This window comes from Tamandua tetradactyla, chromosome 11 (genome assembly GCF_023851605.1).
Source record: "Tamandua tetradactyla isolate mTamTet1 chromosome 11, mTamTet1.pri, whole genome shotgun sequence".
NCBI classification, from domain to species: domain Eukaryota; kingdom Metazoa; phylum Chordata; class Mammalia; order Pilosa; family Myrmecophagidae; genus Tamandua; species Tamandua tetradactyla.
The window spans coordinates 84,721,971-84,740,485 of NC_135337.1; the positions used below are offsets into that span (position 1 = coordinate 84,721,971).

Genomic DNA, 18,515 nt, shown 5'->3' on the forward strand with positions numbered 1-18,515 from the left:
AGAGAGTAATTCCAGCTCTACTTCAGGTCACCAGCTTCTGGGGAATTCATTGAAACCTTCATCAAAGTTCCCAAATCATCCTCTGGAATTTGAACTTGCCAATCCCCACAGTTGAGTGAACCAGTTGCTATAATAAATCTCTGATTATTTACAAGTAATATTTACTTGCTATGATAGTTGGGTTCAGGTGTCAACTTGGCCAGGCATTGGTGCCCAATTATCTGGTCAGGCAAGGACTGGCCTAACTGTTACTACAATAATATTTTGTGTCTGGTTGGTAGCCAGAAGGCTGGTTTATTAAATCATCAGGTGGTTGATAGCATCTGTGACTGATTACATCTATGAGCAACTAAAGATGTGTCTTCCATAGACAAGAGAATCCAATTAATTGGATTTGATACAATCAGTTGGAGACTTTAAAGGGAGAAGAGAGAATTTACACTGCCTCTTCAGCCAGCAAGCCTCTTCGGTGCCGTTCATCAAGATCCTTCATTGGAATTGCCAGCTTTACAGCCTGCTCTATGGATTTTGGAACTCTTGCATCCCCATGGTTGCATGAGACACTTTTATAAATCTTATTTTTGCAGATATCTCCTGTTGGTTCTGTTTCTCTAGAGGTCCCTGACAAGTACAGCTTAGTACTGAGAGTGGTTCTTGAGAAACAGAATCTTAAAAATGTTTTTCTGCAATTGATTTTCTACTCTGATTAGACCCAAAGGCACTAATGACTCTGTTTCCAATAATCATGATGGCATTGACAGTTCATGGTGTGAGTTCACAAGAGAGATACTCAAAATATCACCACTTGATTCTGCTAATCATACACTCAGTGAGAGTGGCTTTTTTTTTTTAAACCTAACAACATACAAACATGAACATTCTTACCATATGATCATTCCATTCTTGGTATATAATCAGTGACTCACAATATCATCACATAGTTGTATATTCTTTACCATGACAATTTCTTAGAACATTTGCTATCAATTCAGAAAAAGAAATAAAAAGAAAAAAACTCATATATACCATACCCTTTACCCCTCCCTCTCATTGATTGCTAGTGTTTCCATCTACACAATATATTTTAGCCTGTTTCCCCTATTTATTTTTCTATACCCCTTACCACTTCCTTTCATTGATCACTAGCATTTTAATCTACTAAATTGATTGTAACATTTGTTTCTCCTATTATTTATTTATTTTTAATCCATATGGTTTACTCATCTGTCCATACTGCAGATAAAAGGAGCATCAGACACAAGGTTTTCACAATTGCACAGCCACATTGCAAAAGCTCTATCATTATACAATCATCTTCAAGAAACATGGCTATTCATCATTTGATGTAAACATATTCGTTCTGCTGCTATTGAATAGCATTTGTGTAGGAGCAAGGGTAAAAGCCAGCCCTGCAGAATTTGTTGGGAGCAGCTGGCGCCAGGGTGGGGGCAGCAGTAACTACGGAGAGTGTTATATAGAGCAGTCTGGAAGGAAGACAATGTTTACCCCAAATGGTTATGTTAAGTATGAAGGAAGAGAGCACTGAAAGATAAGCACTCTGTTCCCTTAGGAAATGCACGCATGCCTTTTGTCACCCTGCAGTATATAGGCAGGATCTGGTTAAGAATAAAGTTGTCTGTTGTCTGTTATTGTTGATCTTAAAAAAAAAAAGAAGAAAGAAACATGGCTATTGAAACACAGCTCTACATGTTCAGGCACTTCCCTCCAGCCCCTCCAATATAACTTAACTAAAAAGGTGATATCTATATAATGCATAAGAATAACCCCCAGGATAACCTCTCAACTCTTTGAAATCTCTCAGCCACTGACACTTTATTTATCTCATTTCTCTCTTCCCCCTTTTGGTCTAGAGGGTTTTCTCAATCCCTTGATGCTGAGTCTCAGCTCATTCTAGATTTCTGTCCCACATTGCCAGGACGGTTTACACTCCTGGGAGTCGTGTCCCACGTAGAGAGGGGGAGGGCAGTGAGTTTGCTTGTTGTGTTGGCTGAGAGAAAGAGGCCACATCTGAGCAACAAAAGAGGTTCTCTGGGGGTGACTCGAAGGCCTAATTTTAAGTAGGCTTAGCCTATCTTTTGTGGGGATAAGTTTCATATGAACAAACCCCAAGACTGAGGGTTCAGCCTATTGCTTTTGTGTCTCTACTGCTTGTGAGAATATCAAGAATCTCCAAATGGGGAAGTTGAATTTTCCACCTTTCTCTCCATTCCCCCAAGGGGACTTTGCAAATACTTTTTTATTCTCAGTGAGAATGTTTTTGACACCTCAACAGAGTTTGGTGGAGTGAAGAGGTATAATGATGTTGGCTGGTTGTTCTTGGATACACTGAATACAGTTATGAGGTAAAGGGATGAGCTGAAGCCTACAAATTTGCAACTTAAATGCTGTATGAAAGATATAAAAGTTTCTATGTGTGCCCTGAAAGAAAATCTTATTTCCTGTAGCTACGGACTTGATATCTTTGAAAACCACACCCAGAGTCTCATTGCGTGAGTAGCAGATTTATAACGTAAATGAAATTCTCAACCTTGCATGGGGTCTGCTATTAAAGTAAGGGCTTTGATTAGAAAAGAATGGGATCCTGAAACTTAGCATGAGGACATATGGGTTGATAATAATAGCAGTGAGGACATGGGAACCCTGGATTCTGCTGAGTCTTTGTTCTGTAATGGTCTGTCCTGAGGAAACAGCCACCCAATCTCCAGCCTGCCTTGAGGAAAAAGCTTCCAGAACTCCAGTCCACCATGAGGGGTCTGCCATGCAACCTTCACCTAAAGAGATTAACCCATCAGTGCCTGCTGAACCTGTAACCAACCCCTCTTGGGAATCAGCTCTCACTCCTCTCTCTGGAGAGATTAATCCTGTTTCACCAGATGAAACTTTTAAGGAATGCCCAGAGGTAATTGGCTTGGAGGACACTTCTAATTATTTTCATGACCCACTCCCATCACCCTTCTTTTCTTCAAGACCTATAATTAGGCTAAAGTCCCAACAGGCCCCAAAAGGTGAGGTACAAAGTGTAACCCATGAGGAGATAGACAAGAATTAGGGAGATATATGTGAGAATGGATATTAAGGGTGTGGGATAAAGGTGGAAGGAATATAAAGTTGGATCAGATACACATGGGAAAAAAATGAAATGTGACCCCTTACCATACAGCATACAAAAAAAAAAGATCTGTTTCAAGCTAAATTTATTGACATGGGCCCGCTAAGCGAGGATTCTGCATTCAATATTGTAGTCAAGGGGTTAGAAAGGGCATTAACAGTTGGGGTGGTTGGCTGAAACATGGATCAAAAGGTGGTTGATATTACTGGCCCATGCACTCCCCCCCCCCAAAAAAAATCAACAAATGGTGCTGCAATAATGGGATACTCACATGGTGTCATGGTCAGCTTCATGTGTTAACTTGGCCAAGTGGTGGTACGTGTTTGTCTGGTTGGGCAAGTGCTGGACTGTCTGTTGCAATGAGGATATTGCATAGAATTAGATCATTATCACATCAGCTGCATTCACAGCTGATTCCATTTGTAATCAGCCAAAGGGAGTGTCTTCTACAATGAGTGATGCTTAATCTAATCACTGGAAGCCTTTTAAGGAGGATTCAGAAGAGACAGGCTCTCTTCCTGCTTCAGCTGGAGAACCTCTCCTGTGGAGTTCCTCCAGACCCTCCATCGGAATCGTTGGCTTCACAGCCTGTCCTGTGGATTTTGGACTCTGTGTTCCCGCGGTCACGTGAGACACTTTTATAAATTTTATATTTGTGAGTATTCCCTGTTGATTCTGTTTCTCTAGAGAACCCTAACTAATACACATGGAAAAAGAATCAAATGAGACCCCTGCCATAAAGCATGCATACACACACACACAAAGTGGAAGAAACTACCTGAGGTCAAAACTCTAGAACTGCCCTGGTTTAATGTGGACGAGAGGACCCAGAGGCTTAGAGAGATTGGAATGTTAGAGTGGATTTATCATAGAAGCCCTGCTCACAGACCCCAGGAATGTCCAGAGGATTTACATTTCACTGGGACTTTGAGGAATAAATTTGTGAGACTAGCTCCATCATCCCTGAAGAGCTCTGTAGGCTCCCTTCTCTGTAGGTTATATATGACTGTGGGTTCTGCTGTCACTGAGCTGGAGTCCTTAAACACAACGGGGATGATGGGATCCTGTGTTAGCAGAAGCTTTGTGGCAGCATTTAATTGCAATAGACAAAGTGGACATGGCCACCATAATGGACAGTAGACTCAAAGCAGCAGTCAAAATAATCTGACTTGCAGAGATTTATGGCATTGGCCAGTAGATCATGGGGTACCTAGAAGTAAAATAGATGGGCAGTCTATGAAATTCTTGTTTGAGCTGTATGAGCAGAAGAGTTCTAGTTCAAGTGAACAGGAGTCTAACTTGGATGACAAAAACAGAGAGTCATGGCCCCTTAATCAATTCCCAGACTTGAGACAGTTTATAGTTTACAGACCCAGAACCCCCTGGAATGAGGGAAGGGCTGGGTCCCCTTGGGGAAGGACCCTGTTACACTGCCACAGAGTTATACTGTTAACCTTCCTCCGAGCCTTCCCCGAGGAGACCTGCAGCCTATTACAAGGGTGACTGTGAATTGGGGAAAAGAAAATTATCAGATATTTTGGGGATTGTTAGACACTGATTCATAAGTGACACTAATTCCAGGAGACCCAAAACAGCACTCTAGTCCACCAGAGTGGGGGCTTATGGAGGTCAGGTGATTGATGGAGTTTTATCTTCACTCCATCTCACAGTGGGTCCAGTGGGAGGTTATTTCCTCAGTTCTGGAGTGCATAATTGGAATCGATATACTCAGTAACTGGCAGAATCCCCATATTCATTCTCTGACTCTTGGAATGAGGGCTATTATAGTAGGAAAACCCTCTAAAACTGCCCCTACCCAGCAAAACAGTAAATCAGGAGAAATATTGGATTCTTGCGGGGATTGCAAAAATTAGTGCTGCTCTTAATGACTTGAAGAATGCAGGGGTGGTGACTTCTACCACATCCACACTCACCTCAACTCTCCCATTTGGCCTGTGCAGAAAACAAGTGGGTCTTGGAGGATGACAGTGGATTATCATAAACTTAACCAGGTGGTGATTCTAACTGCAGCTGCTGCCCCAGATGTGGTATCATTGCTTGTGCAAAGCAACACATCTTCTGGTATCTAGTATGCAACTATTGATCTGGCAAATGCTTATTGCTCAATAGCTGTTTTAAGGACCACCAGAAACAGTTTGCTTACAGCTGGCAAGGCCAGCAGTATACCTTCACTGTCCTTCCTCAGGGGTATATCAACTCTCCAGCCCTAAGTCACGATCTTTGATCATTGATCATTTCACCCTTCCACAAAACATCACACTGGTCCATTATATTACTGATATCATGTTGATCGGACTTAGTTAACAAGAAGTAGCAACTACTCTAGATTCATTTGGTAAGGCATTTGTGTGTCAGGGGCTAGGAGATAAATCCAACAAAAATACAGGGGACTTCCACCTCCGTGAAATTTCTAGGTGTCCAGTGGTTTGGGGCATGTCAAGATCTCCCTTCTAAGGTGAAAGATAAACTGCTGCATCTGGTCCCTCCTATGACCAAAAAAGAGGCACAAGGCCTAGTTGGCCTCTTTGGATTTTGGAGACAACATGTTCCTTATTTGGGTGTGCTACTCTGGCCCATTTACCAAATGACCAGAAAAGCTGTTAGTTTTGAATGGGGACCAGTACAAAGGGAGGCTCAGTGACAGGTCCAGGCTGCTGTGCAAGCTGCACTTGGGCCATATGATCCAGCAGATTCAATCGTGCTGGAAGTGTCCACGGCAAACAGAAATGCTGTCTGGAGTCTTTGGCAAGTCTCCTTAGGAGAGTCACAATGCAGGCCCTTAGAATTTTGGAGTAAAGCCTCACCATCCTTTGCAGATAACTACTCTCTCTTTCAGAAACAGCTTTTGGCCTGCTACTGGGCCTTAGTAGAGACTGAATGATTAATCACAGGCCACAAGTTACCATGACACCTGAGTTGCCTCTCATGAGCTGGGTGTTGTCTGACCCACCAAGCCATAAAGTGGGGTGTGTACGGCAGCACTCGATCATAAAATGGAAATGGTATATGAGAGAGAAGTCTTGAGCAAGTCCTGAAGGCACAAGTAAGTTACATGAGGAAGTGACCCAAATGCCCATGGCCCCCACTCCTGCCACATTATCTTCTCTTTCCCAGACCGGAGTTATGGCCTCTTGGGGAGTTCCTTACAGTTGGTTGATGGAGGAAGAGAAAACTTGGGCATGGTTTACAGATGGTTCTGTGCCATATGCATGTACCACCCAAAAATGGGCAGCTGCAGCACTACAGCCCCTTTCTGGGGTGTCTTTGAAGGACATAGTAAGGGGAAATCCTCCCAGTGGGTAGAAATTTGAGTAGTGCACCTGGTTGTTCATTTTGCTTGGAAGGCGAACTGGCCAGAGGTGTGTTTGTATACTGACTCATGGGCTGTTGCTAACGGTTTGGCTGGATGGTCAAGGACATGGAGAGAGCATGGCTGGAAGATTGGAGACAGAGCAGTCAGAGGAAGAGGTATGTAATCTTGATTGACCTTTCTGAATGGGCAAAAAACATGAAGATATTTGTGTCCTATGTGAATGCTGACCAGAAGGTGACTTCAGCAGATGAAAATTTTAATCAAGTGGATAAGATAACCCATTCTGTGGATACAAGTCATCCTCTTTTCTCAGCTACTCCTGCCGTTGCCCAATGGACTCATGAACAAAGTGGGCATGGTGGGAGGGATGGAGGTTATGCATGGGCTCAGCAACATGGACTTCCACTCACCAAGGCTGACCTGGCAGTCACTGCTGAGTACCCAATCTGCCAGCAACAAACACCCACACTCAGTCTTCGAAATGGCACCATTTCCCGAGGTGATCAGCCTGCTACCTGGTGGCAGGTTGATTTCATTGGACCACTTCCATCATGGAAGAGACATCAACTTGTTCTAACTGGAATAGACACATACTCTGGATATGGGTTTGCCTTTTCTGCATGCAATATTTCTGCAGAAACTACCATCCATAGACTTATGGAATCCCTTATCAACTGTCATGGTATTCCACACAGCATTGCTTTTGATCAAGGAACCCACTTCAAAAAGCAAATGAAGTGCAGGAATGGGCACATGTTCATGGAATTCTCTAGTCTTACCATGTTCCCCATCATCCAGAGGCAGCTGGGTTGATAGAATGGGTGGAAATGGCCTTTTGAAGACTCAATTACAGTGTGAACAATGTGGCAATACCTTGCAGGGCTGGGGTAATGTTCTCCAGGAGGCTGTGTATGCTCTGAATCAATGTCCACTGTATGGTGCTGTTTCTCCCATAGCCAGGATTCTCGGGTCCTGGAATTAAGGGGTGGAAATGGGAGTGGCACTACTCACTATCACCCTAGTGATCCACTAGGAAAATTTTTGCTTCCTGTTCCTGCAACCTTAAGCTCTGCTGGTCTACAGGTCTTAGCTCTAGAAGAAGGAGTGCTCCCACCAGGACACACAACAATGATTCCATTGAACTGGAAGTTAGGACTTCCCCCTGGCCACTTTGGGCTTCTCATACCTCTGAATCAATAGGCACGAAAGGCAATTACTGTATTGGCTGGGGTAATTGATCCTAACTATCAAGGGGAAACAGAACTGCAACTACATAATGCGGGTAAAGAGTTTTCCTGGAATACAGGAGATCCCCTAGGGCATCTCTTAGTACTACTATGTCCTGCGATTAAAGTCAAGGAAAACTCAACAGCTCAATCCAGGCAGGACTACCAATGGCCCAGAAACTTCAGGAATGAAGATTTGGGTCACCCCACCAGGCAAAGAACCATGGCCAGCTGAGGTGCTTGCTGAGGGTAAAGGGAACATGGAATGGGTAGTGGAAGAAGGTAGTAATAAATATGAACAACCACGTGTCCAGTTACAGAACCGAGGACTGTGATTGTATGATTATCTCCTCTCTGTTCTGTTATGAGTGTTTGCTTTTGAACCTAAGCAAATACCTTGTTTTCTTATCATATGACATAAGTTGTATAGTTCATGTTACAGTAGTTAAGTAATAGGATATCAAGTTTAAGAGTGAACATTACCTGAGGACTTGCATCTTAGTCTGGGGAGATTTAGTGCATTTATGGTTTTATACAACTCAGTCGAGTATTGTTAGGTATTGTTGTGTTCTATTAAGAGATCAAATATGGTTTAAAGTGATGGGTACAGCTGCCAAATTGACAAAGGGTGGACTGTGATGGTTGGGTTCAGGTGTCAACTTGGAAAGATGATGGTGTCCAGTTGTCTGGTCAGGCGAGGATTGGCCTAACCATTGCTGCTAGGATATTATATGGCTAGTTGATAAACCAGAAGGCTGGTTTATTAAATCATCAGTCAGTTGACAGCATCTGTGACTAATTACATCTACGATGAACTAAGGGTGTTCCCCCTACAAACAAGATAATCTGACTTATTGGATTTGATTCAATCAGTTGAAGGCCTTTAAGGAAGAGAGAATTGTCACTGCTTCTTCAGCCAGCAAGCATCTTCTGTGAAGTTTGAGACTCTTCACTGGAATGCCAGTTTTGCAGCCTGCCCTGTGGATTTTGGACTCTTGCATCCACACGGTTGCATAAGACACTTTTATAAATCTCCTATTAGGAGGTATTTCCTGCTAATTCTGTTTCTTTAGAGAACCTGACTAATACACTTGCCTTTTATGACCTTGACACTTTTGAAGTATCTTGTATTCTTAGTTTCAGAATGTCCCTGTGGTAGTTAGATTCAGTTGTCAACTTGGCCAGGTGAAGCCACCTAGTTCTGTTGCTGAGGACATGAGCCAATGGTGCGTGAACCTCATCTGCTGCTGATTACATCTGCAGTTGGTTAGGAGGCATGCTTTGCTGCAGTGAATGATGTTTGACTTAATTGGCTGGTGCTTAAATGAGAGAGCACAACGTAGCACCGCCCAAGCAGCTCAGCATACCTCATCTCAGCACTCGCAGCTCAGCCCAGGCCTTTGGAGATGCAGAAAGGAATCACCCCAGGGGAAAGTTGCTGGAACCCAGAGGCCTGGAGAGAAGGCCAGCAGAGATTACCCTGAGCCTTCCCTTCAGTTCAAAGTTAGCTGCCTTTCCTCTGAAGAACTAATGAAATAAATCCCCTTTTATTAAAAGCTACTCCGTCTCTGGTGTGTTGCATTCTGGCAGTTTGCAAACTAGAACGGTCCCTAATTTTGGTTTCGTCTGTTTTCTCATGCTTAGACTGAGAATGGCACTTGTGATTCTAACTTTGATCACCTAGTGTTCTGCGTCAGCTTTCACCACTGTCAAGTTACTATTTTTGCCTTTGGAATTAATAAATTTGGGGTGGAAAATACTTTGACATGATGCAAATATCCTGTTTCTCTTTAACTTTCAACCGCTGATGAGCCTTCACGGGTATCTCACTCTTTCAAGAATTGGCCCTCCCTGGTCTTTCCTGGAAAGGATACACCAGGCACTGGCGATGCCAGGAGAACCCTGCCTTAGGAAGCAAAGAAAGCTTAAACCCCGGCACATTCATGCATGCCAGATATTGGTCTCTGTGATGGCTGCAGCATACAGATGGCCAAGCTGCAGCTCCCAAAAACAAAACCACCTGCCCGTGGTCAATTGGTTCAAATAGCCAGGAACCTTCTCCCCAGCCTTCCTGATTCCCAACTTGTGCTCTCTGTCTCCAAGGTCTCCAAGGAACTATTCCCTCTTGAGGTCCGCCACACTGACTCATGTACACACACACATACACTATTCCCTCTTGAGGTCCGCCACACTGGCTCATGTACACACACACACACACACACACACACACACACACACACACACACACACACACAGCCTGGGACTTGATTTAACCAAGGGAATGTGGTAGAAGTGAGGCCTAGATGGTTCCAGGGCTAAGCTTGGGGACATCCTGGCAGGTCCCGCTTGTGTGCTTTGGGGAACCCGTGTAAGGCATCCAGTTCTTCTGCTGGGGAGGCCGTGGGGAGGGCGAGGTGCGGCCCGGCCAAGAGGCCCTCCAGGCACCAGACACGAGAGGGGTTTCCGGGATGGTGACATCCAGCCAGCCAGACCTCCAGGTAACTGCAGCACCAGCACCAGGGAGCCCCTCAACTCAGTCAACCATGAGAAAGACCATCTAGGAGTTGTCGGAAGCCACTGAGCTCAGAGTGGCTTGTTCCACTGTCATGACAGTCGGGGACCCCCCACTAAGGTCTTGGCCCATCTGTGCCCCATGTGCCACCTGGCCCCCCACGGCTGACCATGCTTGAATAAGTCAAGGCAATAAAGCCTAAGAAACAGAGAATCCTGACCTCTGGTATGGCTTCTTTATGCCAACTGGAAGAATCCGCCATGATTCTGTTTCTGTGGGGGCTGCCAAGCTCAGCCCCTCAACTTACCTTGAACCCCAGGAGGCAGGACACTCTCTGTACCTGACCCCTCTGGAGGTCTTACATGCTGCCTGCTTCAACTCTCGCTGTTCCCAACAAGCTGCCCAGATGCCAAACTGCCTCAGCCTCCTCACCCCAGAATTCAGCCTCCTACAGGAAGCCCTCCTGGTGCGTCCACTCCCTCTACCTTTATCAGGGTAGAGGGTGCTTCTTTATCAGGGGCCAGCTCACCGCCTGCAGATATTGGAGCCCCATGATCCTGAGTGGGGAGTGAATCTCTCGTCTTGGGCGCCCCCAGCACTGGATTGCACAGAGCCAGCCCACAGCAGATACCTAGGCCACTTCAAAAAAACACCAGCCCTGCAAGGAGGCTGTTGGGGCCCTCAGCACCCATTCAGAGATGAGGAGACTGAGGGTTAGAGAAGAGTCTTGGTCACACAGCAGCCAGGGTGGAGCTGAGACCAACCCAGGACGCCCAGCTTCCATCACATAGAGAGAGAGATGCCCTGATGGTGGGTTGGGCAGGGGGACTCAGTGCAGGCCAGGACTCTCGGGGCGGGGGGAGGCTCTGCCTCTGCGCAGAAGCCTTCCACTGCTGTACACCACCCCAGCCCTGCCAATCTCTGCTCTGGCTCCCAGGAAGCAAAAGGCAGGTCTGGGACCCGGAGTCCCACCCTCTCTGCTCTGGTCCACTGCAGATGAGGGGCTGTGGCCTGGACACGAGGCTACCAGGGCTGAGGGAGACGAAGGCTCAAGAGGCAGGCAGGAGACATGAAAGCCTTTAATAGCCACTACCACCCGCAGATGGGGTGGGGGTAGGGGCAGCAGGAGTGTCTATGTGACATGGGGGGGACGTCCCACCCCTTGCAAGCAGACTGGGGCCAGCTCCTCTGTCCCAACCATGGGGTATTTCCCCATCTAGGCTCCCAGCCCCCAGGGCAAGCACCTGGGGACCCTAGCCCCCAGGGTCATGGGGTCGGGCTACTGCATAGGCAGAAGAGCTGGGAAGGCTCTGAGGGCCCGTGAGCCCGTGGCTGTCCCCCACCATGCTGGTGAGAGAGGGGCCCCCTCCTAAAGCAGGGAGGTTTTCAGCTCCAGCAGCCACAGTGAGTCCTTCATAGATGTCATCAGGTGACCCTGGGTGCATAGACGGCACAGCAACAGGAGGGCGGCGGCAGCCAGGCCTGCACTCAGCACCGCTACGGGGCGACAGACAGACAGACAGAGGTATGAGCTTAGGTGGGCAGTGGGCGCCCTCTACCCACCAAATGCCTAATCGGTGGAAGTGGGGGCCTGCAGTCTGCCCCCATCCAGCCCCAGCTCCCTGGGGTGGGAGGGCTGTTTCAACTCACCGGCAGCGGCCATAATCCCATAGGCACTTTGGTTTTCAGAATGTTCTGAGCCCTGGTCCCTGACGGAGGTAGTGGTGGCATTCCTGAGGTAGGTGATCATCTCATGGGTCGCAGGGGTCCCCATGGATGTAGCGTTCCAGCCCTGGGGGACCTTGGCGGTTCCTGCAATAAGCTCGGGCACTCAGTAGATGGGGAAGGGGCACCCAGGCCATTGGGAGGGGGGATACACAGGGATTCTGGGGGACCCTCGAGGCTCACCCCCATCCCAAACCTTTTGATGAGAAGTGACACCTCTAACTGGGATGCCCCCATGATATGTGTGCCCCCAGCCCGGTCCTTGTCTATAAGCAACACCCCCACCTATCCCCCAACCCCCAACCCCCCACTCACCCCCGTCAACCCCCAGCCTCCTCCCCCAGCTGAGACACAGTGCACGCACCACAGCCCTGCTCGTCACTGGCGTCGGGGCAGTCCCGGTGGCCGTCGCAGCGCCAGGTGCCTGGAATGCAGGCACCGTCCCCCCTGCAGCGCAGCTGGTCAGCTGAGCAGGACGAGGGGTTGCAGGGGTGACCCGGGCAGTCCCTGGCGCTGTCACAGGAGCAGGGGATGCTAGAGGGTGGCGAACACTGCCCATTCTGGTCACACGGCTCAACCTCTGGACAGTTGGGGGTCTCGGGTCAGGCAGGTCCCAAATGCCCACCCAAGGAAACCAGCATTCCCCGAGGCTCTGCCCCCTGTAGCTTTGCCCTCTGAGGCCAATGACGTCACCTCCCCCCATCAGAACCACCCCCATCCCCTGCCTTCCAAAGCGTCACCCCGCGGCAAGGCACGCCTCTTTGACAAGCACCGCGCCTCCCTGCGGTTCCACCTTCCCCACAAGCTCTGCCTCCAAATGCCAGAGGCCCCGCCCCTGAGGCGCCAACGCCCCCATCCTCACGCTCCTGGGCCCCGCCCTCCCTGTAAGCCCCGCCCTGGGGCGTGGTCACTCACCACACTCGCCCTCGTCGCTGCCATCCAGGCAGTCCTGGTCGCCGTCGCAGCGCCAGGCGAGGGGCACACAGAGGCCGCTGGAGAGGCACTGGAAGTCGGTGGGGGCGCACGAGCCTGGGCTGGGACCTACGAGAAGCACAAATGAGGCCTGGGAGTCCTGGCCCTCGACCTGGGACATGGTGGTCTCGGGCTGCCACCCCCAGGGGCGCGGCCAGGACCCAGAGGGGAGCAGAGCAGCTACTGGGTGTGGGGCTCGGAACCAAACAATTCACACGCCTTGTTGGGCAGGTGCTGCCGTCTGCGGCTACAGGGCCAGTGGCAGAGTCGGGATTCGAACCCAGGACCAGCTGATCCCAGGGGCTCCACAGGGCTCAGTGGTCTCCTCCCAGGCGACTCCTCACGCTGCATGCTTAACTTGCCTGCAGCAAGGGCTCTTTTCCAGTTTTACCTCCAAAACTGCCCTGGGTCAAGTCCAACAGGGCCTGCTGTGTCCCTCGCCTAGCAAAGGGGACACAGAGGTCCCAAGTAGGGGACCCTCAGTCACCAAGCCCTGTCACCTCGTGTCTTAAATTCCCACTGCATCTGCTAGAAGTAAGCCTAAAACTGTGGAATCATAACCCATTCCAAACTCTGAAATCTGTTCTACATCTAATTTTTGTAATGTGCTTTGCAATTTATTTCTTTTATATATATATATATGCTATTTTTCACAAAAAAGAAAAAGAAAGTTGATTGTGATGATAAATGCACAACTACATGATGATATTGTGAACTGTTGATTGTACACTTTAGATGATTACATGGTGTGTGAATATACAATACATATCAATTAAAAATACAGTATACTTAAAAAACAATTAAAAACTATAAAATAAACAAACAAAAAAATTCCCACTACAACTGACCACTTTCCCTGGTCCAGACATGACCCCAACCTCATCTCCTCTCAGACCTAGAGACTCTCAGGGTCCCCATTATTTTGTCACCCCACTTTGGCTATCCCAGGCTCAAAACTGTCCCCAGTACCCCAATCTTCTCCAAAGCAAATGCCACCTCCTCCTGGAGGCCCACAAGGCTTTGCCCAGGCCTCATCTCCTGCCACACTCTGCCTTTTCCATTGAGCTCCTTCTCCCTGGCCTCCTTGCTGATCTTCTAAGTGCCCCAGCTCATTCCCACCTCGAGGCCTTTGCACATGCTGTTCCCTGACCCAGAATACCCTTCCCTCATGAAGTCTTCAGATCTCAGCTTACTCTCTGACCCATGAGACCCACAAAGCTCTGCCTCCCACTCATTAAACTGGCAATGCCTGTACCCTCAAAGACCGGATACTCAGCGGAGGTCAGGGTCTTTGTGATCGATTGTGATGATAAATGCACAGCTGTATGATAATATTGTGAACCACTGATTGTACATTTTGGATGATTACATGGTTGGTGAATATATAATATATATCAATAAAAAAATAAGGCACAGGTCTCTTGGGAGTCCAGGCTGAATCTGGACGAGATCTGGGTCTTCCTGGCTTCTGGGCAGCCAAGCTCGGCCCACAGCCCCCAAACAGGAGGGGAACACAGATCTGGAGGTATGCAGGGCAGGCCTGGAGCCAGGGCCAGCAGGAGGGAGTTTGAGAGAGGGAGAGAGGAGTGGCCGTTGTGGCTTCCTCCTAGGTGCATCAGGCAGGTGGCAAGAGACCCTGGTATGGCCCCTGCTCGGCTGCCCTCCCTGCCTCTCTGACCCCCCCTTGCATCTTCATGCAGGCTCCAGTCCTGACCTTCCTGCTCCCACAGCCAGCCCCTCCCCAGGCCACGCAGTTATTGAGCTTTGTGCAGTCCGGAAAACATACGGACGACCGGGACCAGCTTCCTTCCCTGCCCACAGGGGTCTGGCGCCACAGGGGTCTGGTGGCACCGGGCGCGGCTTCCTCCTCAAACACAGGCACCCTTCAGATTCCGCCGCCGGCAGGCCTGAGCGTCCCTCTGTGAAACATCTCATGGGGCGGGGTGGTGGTGGTAGAAGGAGTTGAAGCAACCAGAGACTTCCCCTTCCAGCCTCAGTTTCCCCATCTGTAAACGGGATGTGCTAAAAATTCCTATCTCAGGGTTCTGCCCTCAGTAAACATGAGCCCCAACTCCTTGAAGGAACCAGGAACATTTAGTTCGGAAAAAGCAGGGACTTTGGGGTGAGGTGGGGGACCAGATGCACTAAGTGGGAGAGGTGGTGAGTGTATGAACCTGAGCACCCAGCTGCAAGAGGCAGCTGTGAGCCCAGGGAGGCTCCTCTAACCCTCCCAGCTGCCTGGAATGGGAGAACGACATGGGGGGCCTCAGACAGGGCACCCCTCCTGCTCCCTCGGCCACCGACGTCACTTAGGCCTAGGCGAAAGTGCCCACGAGGGGCCCTCCGAGGGTCTCGAGTCTCAGGAAAGGAGATATCTCATGTTTTTTAAGGCCGAGGGCGAAGAAGCGGAGTTTGGGAGGTGGGAGCATGGTCGCCGAGGAAACTGGGGGGTAGGGGCTTGGGCCGAGGCGCACGGGGTTTGGATGGTGCAGCTGCTGCAAGAGAGGCGAGGCGATGGCCCCTGCGCGGGTAGAGGTGGAGCCAGCACAGTGGGCGACAAGCCGTCCCGACCACGCGGGCCTGAAGGCCGCTCGAAGGTGATAATGGGGGAAGACATGGCAGAGGCAGTGGGGAGTCTCAGCAATGCCAGGCAAAGCAGTTAAGGGCCAGGGAGCCGGGGGGGAGAGTGAGTAAGGGGTGGGGAGCCCCTAGGCGCGGGCTCTCCCTTGAGGGCGCGCTGGCCCGGCTGCGGGGCTCCCGGCACCCGGCGGAGTCCAAAGCCACGTGTGGGGGGGAGTGTCCGGGACTGAAGAGCGGCGCAGCCAATAGCGAGGCGCCGCCGGCGCGCGAAGGCGGGACGTGGGCTTCGCGGGACTCGCTCACCTGAGGCCGAGGCGGTGGGCCCGATCCGGGTCGCGGTGCCGGCGGAGGTCGGTGCGGCCTCCAGTCCCGGGCCAAGGCCGAGCAGCAGCCGCAGCGCCAAGGCCAGGGCCGCTGTCCGCCGCGCTCGGCGCCGCTCCATCCTGCCGCTCGCTGCGCCGCCGGCAACACCACTGGGTCTCACTTACCCCCGCGCACGCGCTGTCCCGGGTCGTGCGCGCGAGCCCGCGGCTGGGGGGCGGGCCCCGCCCTCAGGGCCTCGGGGCGGTGGCTGTGTGCACCGTAAATGTCCGAATAGGGGGAGACCTAGAATTTGAGGCTCTTGTCCGCTTTTCCCAATGACGAGGTATGGGAAAGATATGTTGCCCACTTAAAGGTAGACCCTTTTAGGGAGGTGTAAAGAACTTGCTGGTGTCTACTTACAATATTTAAGGTTCTGCATACATGCAGTCGGGAATGTCACTGTCTCAACAAATCCTTTCCTAACTACATTATTTTAGGTAGGCCCCATCCCCTCCTGTGACATCGTTTGTGCACCCATAGACTATATATTTTATTTATTTGTTCGGGTTTATAGTCTGATTCCCCGCTAGAATGTCAGCTCCAGGAGGCTCGCCTGTATGCTCGGTGTCTGGGACAATGCCAGACTCAGTCTTTTGTTAAATTGTGGTAACATGTATAACATAAAATTTGTCATTTTAACCATTTTTATTATACAGCTCAGGGGCCTTGTATTTGCAGTGTTGTGCTACCATCCACACCATCCATTACCAAAACTTTTTCTTCATCCAAAACAAACTCTTCACCTGTTCAATAGTAACTCTCCATTCCCTCTGTCTCCAGACCCTGGTAACCTCTGTCTCTATGAATCTGCATTTTTTAGTTATTTCGTATGAGTGGAACCATACAGTATTTGTCCTTCTGTATCTGGCTTCTTTAGTCCTCACAGCCACAGGAGAGGTGGACGTTATTCTTATAGATACGTCCTTCTTCATGGACAAGACATGTGACGTGACACCAGCAGCCCTCGGGTTATCTATTTCACACCCACTCAGTAGGCACATGGCATACAGACCTTCAGCAGGAATTCTGTCCAATCTGCCTGCAATATGTCCTTGAAAATTAATCCATCTACAGCTCCGCCTTCAGGAGGAGTACAGCCTGCCAGTCGGACCCAACAGTAGGACCTTAGACCAGGCACTGTCCTTCAGCACTGACAGGTGTGCAAGAGTGTTCCACTCAGGTTTTCCCTGTAGCCACATTAAGACATCCAGATTTTCAAAGAAGGGCCTAATTTGCAGATTAAGAATGCGCATCACTATTTGAAAATTTCTGAGGTTACACCTATTTTGGGAGGATAGATAGATAGATAGGTAGATAGGTAGATAGATAGATGATAGATAGATACATAAATAGATATAGATAAAGATAGATAGATATAGATACATATATATGTATGTATTTTTCCCCCCATAATTTTCCTGATTCCTAGGGGAAAAGGCCTAAGAGGTAAAAGTGCCATGGGCACTGGAAAGGGTGGCAGGTAGTAGGGGAGTGGAGGAGGAGCGTGTCCCATTTTGAGGCTGGCGATGTGGGTATGTGGCTATGGCCATGGGTATGTGGAGCTGACAACATGCAGTGGTTGGTTACAAAGCCATCAGCTGCTGCGGTCAGGTCCAGCTCTGAGTGAGTGGTGAATGTGCTCATCTCTCAGTGCCTTGGCTTTTCCTCCACAAGGAGTGCCAAAGCAGTGATGACCCCACAGCATTGCTTCAGGAATTAGAGATCAGAGTTATAAAATGTTGAGGGCAGTACCTAACATGCAGGAAGTGCTCAGCAGGTGTCAGCCCTCACTCATGCCAGGTTTGAAGTATGGGTCATAAGACTGTTCAAACACCTTCAATGGCATTACACCCTGCAAAGGTTAAAGTCTGGAATGCCTGGGGTCTCCGGAAGCCCCTGCACACACTATCCCCAGGACACAACTTTCCTCTCCTTCCTGACCTTCTTCCTGAATCTGACTCACACTTCTGCCCCAGAATCCTTCCTCCTCCAGGAAGCCTTGCAAAGGTGCTTCCTTTGATGAATTTTTAGGCTTTTAATGCCCACTCTTCCTGCCTGGGCCTGGGAACTTTTTTTGCATTGTTCTAAGCTTTCAGAGGACAGGGCAATCTCAACACTCTCATCCCCCAGAGGGCCTTGCCCAGTTCTTGGAACATCATTGATCTTTCCCTGCTGAAAGTTTACAGGTCCTTCCATGAGGCAATCACGACACTCCCTCATACTCACTGTGTGGAACCCCTTCACTCCTACTTATTTCACAGGAACATGCCACCTTCCTTCCCTTGGCCAACTCCTCCTCACCCCTTAGGCCTTAGCATAAATGTTTTCTGGCCTGCCTTAGGTGAGCCTTCCCCATGGGCCACCCTTACTGTCCTCACCTGCCAATTGGCTGCATCCTCCCCTGAGCAGCAGGGTGGCCAGGGTCAGGTGGGGCCCGTGGTGCACAGGTACTTAGTAATTGCCAGGTGGATGTCCACATGAGCAAAGGCTGGGGGAGCTCTCCAAGCAAGGCAAGTGAGCAGCCCGCACTCACCCCCATTGCGTCAATGCCTCCCACCCCCCACCCCATGCTGACTTCATAGTCAATGTTTCTCAAACACCTAACTTCCCCAGAGAGGCCACCCATTCCCACCCTCTCTGGGGTAGAACTGGGTCCTTAGAGAAAGGATGGTG

At 49.5% G+C, this 18,515-nt stretch overlaps 1 protein-coding gene across 1 annotated transcript; it reads right to left on the reverse strand.

Annotated features, from left to right (window-relative positions):
- Positions 1 to 11,257: 11,257 nt before the first annotated feature.
- On the reverse strand, positions 11,258 to 15,969 carry CD320 (CD320 molecule). The gene is made up of 5 exons (XM_077119573.1): positions 15,783 to 15,969; positions 12,843 to 12,968; positions 12,292 to 12,507; positions 11,853 to 12,014; positions 11,258 to 11,699 (listed from the first exon to the last, which is right to left on the reverse strand). The coding sequence occupies exons 1-5, from the start codon at positions 15,919 to 15,921 to the stop codon at positions 11,572 to 11,574; spliced, it is 771 nt and encodes a 256-aa protein (XP_076975688.1). The 5' UTR covers positions 15,922 to 15,969; the 3' UTR covers positions 11,258 to 11,571.
- Positions 15,970 to 18,515: the final 2,546 nt, after the last annotated feature.